Source organism: Neofelis nebulosa, chromosome 4, assembly GCF_028018385.1.
Source record: "Neofelis nebulosa isolate mNeoNeb1 chromosome 4, mNeoNeb1.pri, whole genome shotgun sequence".
Taxonomy (NCBI): Eukaryota; Metazoa; Chordata; class Mammalia; order Carnivora; family Felidae; genus Neofelis; species Neofelis nebulosa.
In genome coordinates, this window is record NC_080785.1 from 108,579,277 (window position 1) to 108,589,672 (window position 10,396).

The following is a 10,396-nucleotide window of genomic DNA, read 5'->3' on the forward strand; positions in this document are numbered from 1 at the left end:
CTGGCATGCTCTGGAAGTACTTAGGACAGGGGGAGGCAGCAGGGCCTGAGGGGGCTGGCAGGTCTCATGGCGGGGGCTTGTGCCTCTGGATGGGGGGGGGGGCTCTCAGGCAGTGCTCCTGCAGGGGTCGGGCTGGGGAGGCGCTGGCTCAGACCACACCCATGGGGCATTGGGAGGCTCGGGATGGCCGGTACCTGGTGTTGGTGCCCAGGAACAGTAGCCACAGGAAAGGCCACTTGCTAAGGCACACAGGCCCCAGGCGGTTGCTGGGACAGTCTTGTTGCCAGCGAGGCAAAGGAACACGGGTTAAGAGACCACACATACTGCTGTGACCTGGTGGTCAGAGCCCAACTGAAGTTCAGGGCAGATGACCCCCCATGCCCTGCGCCCCTGCAGGCATTTCTGTGCAATGTAACGGATAGGTAGTGCCCTCAGCAAAAGGTCAATTCAGCAGAAGTGCAAAGGTACCCCAGAATCCGTGAAGCCTGGTGACCATCGCCTCCCACCGTGGACCTTGGCCCAAAGCACTGGCCTACACCCTGCTCGCCCCGACCCCTCACACCCACCCACAGTGGGTTTCCCAAGATCCGAGCCCCAGGTCTGTGCCCCCAGCCCTGCAGTCAGGCCTCCCCTCGGCCTACTGCAGAGTTAAAACAATCCGGGCACAGATACAACCCAAAGGCAGACTAAGGCCCGACAAGGTTGGCTCCGACCTGCTGGGGGCCTCGCCCAGGTCAGGGGCCCACGGGTCTTCCCAGGGGTGAGAGACGAGCCCGTCAGCATCCGTGTGAGTCACTCAAGAGTTTATGGTTTCATCTGGCCCAATAATACATCCCTGGGGGCCTCAAACCATCTTTTCAAAAATCACCAGGCATGTAAATTTGAATGTTCCCCACCCCCAGGCCGTTCTGCAACCCCTCGGTCCCTGCCAAGGGCTCCAGGGGTGCAGAGTCTTCCTGTGGTGGCTCTGCTTCTCCAGGGACTGTGGTTCTGATGCGAATGACTGGCGTTTGGCCCAGGGGCCTCTGCGCACTGCTGTCACATTACTGCACAGCATGAGTTCTGCTTCCGGGCCTTGAAAGAAACAAACAGGAGCTGGAGAGGATGGAGGCCGCCAGCAGCCCCACCAGGGCACACGCGGCGGGGGGGGCCCCGTGGGGCTCCAGGAATTGGACTGCTGAGCCGGCTGGAGGACCTGGGGGCACCTCAGAGAGGCGGGCCTCCGTCGGTGAGGGGGAGGGAGAGCGAGGCCGTGTGAGGCAGCCTGAGTGTCTGACTTTGGCCCAGTCTGTGTCCCCAGGTGCTATCGGACAACACGTGTGGAGGTGGTACCGAGAATGTCTTCAGAGGACCGGATAGATCCCCTCTCTTGCCCCCAGACTGCACAGGCCAGGCCCCTCCCAAGCTCACAGGAAAGCCCATGTGTAAACTCAGCCCCACCGCCGTCCAGACAGCAAAGCACCTCTGTTGCAGGGAGACAACGGAGGCAAAAGAGCCTCTTTGAGAAGACGGAGCACCGATATGCTCCGCGAGTGGCAGGACCAGGAGCTGAGCAGACCCACCCTCCTGCGGCGCCTGATGAGCCTGCCTGCTGCTGCTGCCAGGCCTCGGCCACCTCCTGTGCTCTCCCCACACGTCACTGAACGTCCCGAAGACTCATGCGGTAGAGCCCGAGGGAGGGGTGCCCAGAGCCAGGGCCGGTGCTCACCGTTTTATAGAAGGCTTTAGACTGTGTCCCCAGCACTTCAGACTTGGACACCAGGTCATCTAGTTTCTCCCCGCGCTCCAGCAGAGACTCCATGGTGTTGTGCTGCAGGGTCAGAGAAGAGAACACTCTGATGTTCACAGAGCAGGTGGACGTGAGTCCCTCCTGAAGCTCAACCACGGGGAGTGCGTCTCCCTTGGGCTCCTCCCTACCATGCGTCAGCCGTGTCCCAGACTTATGGATGGAACAGGACCTAGTGACTGTCCCACGGGGTGCCCACAGCACAGGCTGAGACAAGCACGCTCCAGAAGTCACTTACACCCGCCCTCACACACATGTATTCCCACCAGACAGACTGCGCCTCACCTTCCTGAAGGGACCTGTGTTTACATGTGAGCACTCAGGGAGCGGCCGCACCCACAGACCTGATCTCAGGGTGAAGGAACGAGGCCCTCACAAGAGCCCCCTGCCCTGGGGCCACCAGGAAGTGGCCGGCTCGCTTCCAGCCCGGATGGCCATTGCTGGAGCGGCCACAGGGCCCCCGGAGACCTCTTCAACGGGAGCGGCAGGAACCCAGGCACACGAGCATGAAACACGTAGACCCAAGAATGAGCAACGATGTGCTTCATCTCTACGTGCAGCTGAACAGCTTAGGTTCTCACCACGGAAGTTAACCAGATGAAGACACGGAAGGGAAGAATGGCAGGACCAGAGACACGATTTTTGTAGCCAGAATAGGGCCGGGGCTCGGTTAGAAGCCGTGGGGGAGCAGGCGGTACAGGATGCACACACCTCAAGACTGCCATGTCTTGCTTTCCTTCCTGAGCCTCAGAACCACATTACTTGAAACGTGGTCCCGAACACGTGGGTCCTGCCCAGACCCGAGTCCAGCCCCAGGGGACACCTGTGTGCACGAAAGCTGAGCTGGTGTTGGCAGGAGTTTTATGTCTGGGCAGGGTTTTCCCCGGGCACCTTTTCTGGGCTTTTGCATCCACTCAGTCAGGGATCATGAGCCGCTGGGCATTGGTGGCCTAAGCATGGCGCTGCACTGGGGTCAGGGGTATAGAGATAAGGACGAGGGAAAAGCCCCCAGTCATGACAGCTCACATGCTAGTCAAGGAGACGCACGAACAAGTAGTGACCACGCGGGTGGCATCCTGGAGGCCTGTGCACAGGGGCACCTGCAGGGATGCCAGGCAGGAAAGGGAGGCCATGAGACCATGGGGCCGTGTCAGGGAGCCTACAGGTGGCCCCACAGCTGTCCTGAGACGGGCTGAGGAGCTACGAGCAGAGGGTGACATAGCAATGGTCACCGTCTGCTGGACAGACTAGTGGCAGGCAGGAAGCGAGGGACCAGGTGTGAGGCAGAGGCCACAAGACCAAACTTGAAGTGAAAACAGATGCCTCAAGAGCCGAAGGCAGATCAAAGCTTAAAAAAACAAAAAGACAAACAAAAAAAGTGCAGGGAGAAGCTGAAGCTAAGGTTACAAACCAGGAGGTCTCAGGCAGGATGCAAATTCCTGGTCTCCTGGCTGGGGCCTGACGACCCTACATCTGTCTTTAGTCAGCACTGGTAACTGTCCCCGCAGCCCACACCCCGTAAGGGAGGCACCTGCTGGGCTTGGAGACAAAGTACTGAAGGCACCAGCATAGGGAAGGAGAGCCACAGAACTCAGGCCATCACAACCAGTAACTGCCAGAGGGGAGTGTTGGGGGGGGCGGGGGACCACACTGGTGCTCCACATGGACCCCTCACAACAGGCAGGAGGGCTAGGCCTGGCCTTGCCTAAGCCAGTCTGGCTTCGAGGCCTTGGATGCACAGGGAGAGGCGGGCAAACACCCCCTTCAGAAAAGAGCTTGGGGAGGCACCTGGGATGCTCAGTTGGTGAAGCGTCAGACTTCAGCTCAGGTCATGATCTCGCGGTTCGTGGGTTTGAGCCTCATATCAGGCTCCATGCTAACAGCTCGGAGCCTGGATCCTGCTTCGGATGCTGTGTCTCCCTCTCTCTCTGCCCCTCCCCCACTTGTGCTCTACCTCTCTCTCTCTCTCCCCCTCTCAAAAATAAATATTAGGAAAAAAAAAAAAAAAAAAAGAAAGAAAAGCACTTGGACTAGGACTCCCAACAAGCCTTGATGGTGTGCACGGTGGCCACCAGGCTTTCTGCCCCCAGCTTTGGGACATGCTGGCCCCCGCTCTGCTTACCAGAATGATTTTGGTCTCATCCAGCTCAGCCTGCACCTTACTCATGGGGTCAGCTTCTCGGGGGTTCTAGGGGAAGAGCCAAGAATAACATCAGGACCATTTGGAAACAAAGCTCAACCCAACTGAGCTAGAAACACTTTCCCAAGTTAAAAACCCTCAGGCTGCTTAAACACAGGACAGAGAAATGGAAGCCTGCTGTGGGGCTCAGGTTCCAGGTCTTAACGTGGGCCCCTGGATGTTTCAGAGGGATGTCGACACCAAGGCTGCCTGGAGTCACCTACAGCCACGGCCATCAGGGCTGCCGGCTTTCCTGTGCCACACGGCCTCTCCTCGGGGCGATTAGACACCCTACCTGGTATCGACTGAGGTGGCCATCTAGGGCCGTGTAGTGAATTGTAGCAGGGGATCCGACTGGCCACTCTATCCTGTCCACCTGCTTGGAGAATTCGTCTAGTACCTGCAAGACAGAAGAGTGCATCAGCACCATCACAGCTATAGGGCTTCAATGGACAGCCTCACCCAAGAGAGGCTGGCAGGCCTGGGAGGAGGGAAGAGGAGGACAGCTAGTGGCCAAGGGCACATTGAAGCTCAAATTATAAGTATTCTGGTAATTAAATACGAACTGTACCCAGCCTGAGATGAACCTCATCTGGAGAATGATAAAAGCATCTGAATTTTAAACTAAAGATTTCTGCTTTGACGCGGCCATAAAAATTCTAGAAGAAAAGGTACTGGCCCTCTTTTTCCAAAACAGTTCTTCGAAAGGGAACTGGATCTTTCCGATTTAAGTGACCACCAGATTTCACAGGCTTGTAAGTGCACTGTGCTGTGGGAGGCTAGGGGCCAGAGCCCGTAAACAGGGGTTTACGGTAAGTGTTGCTTAAAGGACTGATGGACACACAGGTGCTGGACCCATGTGGGGAAGGAGCACCCATCACTGCAGCACGGGCAGAAGCACGGAGGTGGGAGGGCCCACTGTGTGCAGGGACAACCTGACGGAGGGGAGGCAGCCACAGAGCAGGGCACAGAGTCCAGTGTGGCTCAGAGGAGCCACAATCACCATTGCTGAGGGCAGAGGCAGGAAGAGAGTGGCCAGAGGACTGGCAGGGGCAAGAACACAGCCAGAGCTGGCCCTAGAGCCCATCCCAGGAGTAGGCTGTGATGCTGAGGCAGACAGGGTGAGTCAAGGTGGCACTTGGGGACATGAGCCCAGACATGGGAGGGATGACAGACAGAAATCAGTGCCAGGGAAAGAACTGGGAAGGGATGCCAGACTGTCTCTTGGTTTAGGGCCAAGAAAAAACGGCTGCAAATGGGTTGATTAGGGACACACTACTTCATCCCCTGTAACTCGGGCACTGACCCCACTTGTCGATCCGAGCCCAGTCCAGCCACACTGCAAACTCACCTTCTCCAGCAAGGTAAAGGCCACCCGGGACGGATATTCACTGTCAGCAATGACCACTCCTGCAAGGCTGTCGTTTCGCACGTAGACGTGGCACAGATATTCTGAGGAGAAGTCAGACACGCATGTGGTAACTTGAGGCCCTTAAGACGTTTTCAGCCCTGATCATCAAAGCATCACAATGCTGAGCCCTTGCCTTCTGGATCAATGAAGCTTGCACGAACAGTGCATAACGGAGCTCTGCAACCAGCATGACCCAATGTCTGCTTTAGGACGAGCCAAGGCCCAGGGGCCCAGTGTGCAAAGCCAGGGGAGCAGAAAACATCCCAGGCAACACGGTCCCAGGTGTGTTTCTAAGTTCCATCCTGAGCTCTAGATCAGGCCTGCCCGCAACTCAGGGAACTGCATGTCTCAGGCTCCATTCTGTTTCCAAGCTGAAGAGACCCCGGAAGAGACAAATAGCCTCCAATTTCTTAAAAAAATCCCAATGTGCTTGCCTGGGGCGCTCAGTCAATTGAGTGTCAGACTTCGGCTCAGGTCATGATCTCACAGCTTGTGGGTTTGAGCCCCACGTCCGGCTGTGTGCTGACAGCTTAGAGCCTGGAGACTGCTTCAGATTCTGTGTCTCCCTCTGCCTATCCCCTGCTCTCCCTCTCGCTCTTAAAATAAATAAACTTAAAAAAAAAGAGAGGCACCTGGGTGGCTCAGTCGGTTAAGCATCTGACTTCAGTTCAGGTCATAACCTCGCGGTTTGTGGGTTCAATCCCCCTGTTGGGCTCTGTGCTGATAGCTCAGAGCCTGGAGCCTGCTTCGGACCCTGTGTCTCCCTCTCTCTCTGCCCCTCTCACACTCATGCACGTGCTCTCTTGCTGTCTCTCAAAAATAAATATAAAAAAAATTTAAACATTCCTATAAAAGTGTCCTCGAATCAGGAAATCACCTCTCGGGGCCTCAGGTTCCTCATTACGGGAATCCTGGCCTGTTGTGTTCTGTGCTGGACTGGAGGGCGTAAGGGAGGGAGAAGAGAGGGGAGGACAGCGGAGAGAAGGTCCATCTACAAAAACATGAGTCCCTGCTGCCTATGGATTCCTGTGCCAAAGCCATCAAGTTATCCAAAGGTACAGTCTGTACAAGAGCTTCTGCAAAACATTCATTAACTAGGATATGAATTTTTGTCATTTTACAAAGGATTCGAAGACGATGCAGCTAACCACACCCCACAGTAAAAGGGATGTGAAGGCAACAGCTGACAAATAAGAAGCTTCTTGTCCTTAAGACACTCAAGCACCGGACCCTGGCACAAACAAACAAAAACAACAAAAGGGGAGAAGGTGAGATCGTGAGCTCTGCAATCAAGAAAGGGCAGAGATAAAGGAGAGCGGGGTGGGGGACAGGACCATCACCGACACTCTCCAGGCTTTGTCTGCACTCCCAGACAAACGCGAACCGAAAGGTTCAAACGCGAACCGAAATGTATGCATCCGCAGAACTGGAGACGCTGGACCAGTGCAGATGGAACATTTCTAAGAAAACTGGGAAGGCAGACATGGCCTGAGGAAACCAGACCATTTCCATGTTCACGATCCAATTTCACTCCTGCGTCGTGAAAGGTACCAGGATCTCATGCAGAACAGACGCACCACCAGGATGGTGACCGGGCCTCCAGGTCACAAGACCAGGGCAGCACCGTGTGACGGGCGTCTCCGCCCAGTGAGGTTCACGTGATGTGTCTATACGACACGTCTGTCTTTCCTGATCGGTCTGTACAACATATGCCTCTACGATAAAAGCCTGAAGACTCTCACGGGAAACCTGAATTGTGAACAAGTAAAAATACTGGCCAAGAGAAAAACAGGATGAGTTTTCGGATTCCTGGTCCAAAACCTAAGGAGCACAGGGCGTGGTATTACCTCAACAGGGCTGGTTGCAAATCCTTTTTTGAGATGTGTCCAGCTCTGGAGGGAAAGAGAAGGATTCAGGAAGGCCGTGTACAGCTCCAAGAGTCAGACCCTCACCTGAAACAGGTGTGAGCTACAGGGGCACACTGACTTGGGCGGCTCAGATGGCAGTAGTGGGCTCAGCATCGTGTGCAAGCAGAAGGAAGAGGAGGGAAGAAGGGCAGGCCGGCAGTGTGCAGAGAGCCACGGGCTGCCTGAGGCGTGATGGGGTGCACACCAGGGAGGGGGCGGTCCTCTTACCTTGTTCTTTGACTGAAGCTCTGCTGCCCTTGGCCGAGCGCTCCACGATCAGCTGACTCGTGAAGGTCATGAACTCCTGAACACTAAGAAACATAACACAGATTACCTCCTCCTGTCACCTTGTCACTGGCACAATGGAAGGTGACCTCTGAGCTTGGACACTAAGGAGCTAGTGTTTCTTGGCTTCACTCGTTGCCTTCCGGGCCTCGGCGACAAGCGATAAACGTGGTTTTGTTACTAATTGCCCTGACCGTTCACACCACACCTGCTGCTCCTAGCGCGCCAGACAACCCACTTCCAGACCTCTGGGGCACCTACTGCAGGCTTCCAGGATGCTGACGCTGTGGTCAGCAGAGGCCCTCGGACACAGGGAGAAGCAGGAGGCAGCAGACACGCAACCAGGTGGGCTGCCGCACACGCCAGACATTGAGGCAGGATGCACACACGCCGTGGACACGGCCGAGGGCACAGAACCCGGCCTAGGGTGCGCTGGCTCATCTGAGGTACGTCATCCAGGCTACTCGGAGACAACGGCTTGGCCGAGACCAGGAAATGACTTGTACCAGGGCCGTCGGACAGAGAGATGCGGCCGGAATGGAAGAATCACAGGTGACAACAGTGCAGCCAGAGGGACAGGGGCCAACAGGAAGCCTGTGACTGGGACTGCCATGCAGGGGGCCATGTGGCGTGAGGATCTCCGACCCTGCGGTGGACGTCCTCAGCTGGGACCCCAGCTCCACCATGTGCGAGATGTGTGACCTCCAAGCAAGTTACCTGCGGCACTGTGCCTCAACTAGGAAATCCAGATTCGCTATGATGGTCACACGAGTGCACAGCACCATGCCTGGCGCACAGCAGCACTTGCTCCATCACCCTGAGAGAGTGATAGGATGGAAACAATCCCACAGAAAAGACGTCTCCAAACAAGGAAGTCCTTGCAATAAAACCAACCAGAGACAGAGCTCATAGCAGGACTGTCACCAGACAGAGGAGAAGTTACACTCTCGCAAAAGTCTGCACACAGAGGCAGAAAAACAGGGGAACCATCTGAAGGTTTCACAACCTGGGGTCTGGTCATCGTGAGGCAGGAAGGATGGGAAAAAGCTAGATCATCCACTGCCTTAAGAGGATGTGCCTAGAGTGCTGCAGCTGTGCTCGCCACCAGAAACCGGTCCAGGAGCCCTCACCAGTGAGGTCACAGTCCCACACTGAAATCTCTGAGGACCCTCCGTAGACAAGGGCCGGGAGAAAAAAAAGGAACCACTTGGCCAAGCTGGCACCGAACATCACAGACAAGCAGAGAATGGAGACCACAGTAAAGGAAACCGAGTATCAAGAAGGTGCTTCACTAAGGACCCAAAACAAGCCGAACATTTTACAAAACAACAACAGAACGGTTTTAGATTCTACCAGCAAAGCCCTCTCATCAGGAACAGGAACTGTTGAATTCCGAGTCCAGACAATAGCGTCCACTAGCCCCGGGGACCGTGTGGCCACAGACATGGACCCTGGAGGGTCCTTCCCCTTCTGTGCCTGAGTCACCCAGCCCGCCCACGATGGGCTGCAAGTGTCTGCTGTGTCTTCAACACAGTTTCCTGCTACTAAAGCGTCCAGAAACAGGAGAAGCCTATAGGCCTACACATCCCACGCTTCCTTCCAAATCCTCAGCGCAGACCCTTTGGCCCCATCAGGGCTCCACTGGAAGCAGCATACAGTGAGTCCTGGCTGGTTTCTCCCGGCCTCAGTGACTCCGTTGACAAAACGGAGTACGCAGATTATACCAATAACCTTCCCACGGAATCGCTGGGAAAGCCCATCAGATAGCCTAAGCGGCTCCCAAGGTGTGGCGCCCAAGCTGCCTAGGTTGGAATACAGACCTCTGGGCCCCAACCCTCTAGTTCGGGACGTCTGGGTGTGAACCTGGGAATCTGCACTTTTTCCAAGGCCCCTGATAATTTTATAACGACAAGAATACGTAAAACAGCGAGCACGGGAATAATGTTCTAGAATAGCATAAGTCTTTTATCCAGCGAAACGAAGATGATTCCTCGAAGGCACAGTCCCCAGACCGAGGAAGAGGCCATCGTTGCGCTCCTCCCAAGGAGGCCGGGCCCCGCCGCCCACCCCCGCCCTCCGGGCCTCCCCCCGTCCTCCCCCGCTCCCCAGGCCTCCCACCCCCACCCCGCCCCCTTGGCCTCCCCGCCCGGGCCGCTCACCTGGACCTCTGGAAGAAGCTGAAGGAGGACACGTCGTACGCGGCTTTGAGCAGCACCGCCTTGGGCTCGCCTTTGTACAGGACACTGAGGCTGTACAGCTTCATGGCGCCGCGCCCTCGGACCGCCCGCCCGGCCGCGGGACCGGCTCGCACCGAGCAGCGCGGCTGCCGCCCCCGACGACCGCCGCCGGCTGCTGACGGGTCAGACGCCGGCTTCCCCGCCTGGCGCAGGGTTCGCTTCCGGTTCCGGCCGGGTGCCACCGCCCCAGTCCCGGCGGAGGGATTTCGTGCCCCGGATGCAGATAAGCACGGCCGGAAACACGAAGGCTGAGGGATGAGGGCGCAGGCAAGCGGCGCGGGGCAGGCGCAAGCGCAGAACTTCTGCCCCGCCCCCTCCGGCCTGTGTAGGGCCACCCTCTCCCTGTGGGGGTGTCCCGCCCTCTCCCTGTGGGCGTGCCCCGTCCGCTCCCCGGCCGCCCTGTCCCTCGTGGGCCTCCCCTTATCTCATGAAGTGTCGTGTCCCCTCCAGCTTGTCCTTTCAGTCCTGGGTGTCCTGAGTCCTCCCATACACAGGCCCTCTCTCCCTCCCTCCCAGACTGTGCTGAGCCTTCCTGGGCAGCTCCTGGGAACGGCACCCGCAGCCAGTGCTCTGTGGACCCTAGAAAGGACT

General features: G+C 56.9%; 1 protein-coding gene across 2 annotated transcripts; it reads right to left on the minus strand.

Annotated features, from left to right (window-relative positions):
- Nucleotides 1-786: 786 nt before the first annotated feature.
- Nucleotides 787-9,981, minus strand: YKT6 (YKT6 v-SNARE homolog). Of its 2 annotated transcripts, XM_058725684.1 has the most exons (7): nt 9,728-9,977; nt 7,512-7,594; nt 5,317-5,417; nt 4,261-4,365; nt 3,909-3,974; nt 1,709-1,810; nt 787-1,074 (listed from the first exon to the last, which is right to left on the minus strand). In XM_058725684.1, the coding sequence occupies exons 1-7, from the start codon at nt 9,829-9,831 to the stop codon at nt 1,039-1,041; spliced, it is 597 nt and encodes a 198-aa protein (XP_058581667.1). In that variant the 5' UTR covers nt 9,832-9,977; the 3' UTR covers nt 787-1,038. The 2 variants fall into 2 exon arrangements, with proteins under 2 accessions (XP_058581667.1, XP_058581668.1); XM_058725685.1 differs by lacking the exon at nt 4,261-4,365 and having other exon boundaries at nt 9,728-9,981.
- Between the last annotated feature and the right edge of the window lie 415 nt (nt 9,982-10,396).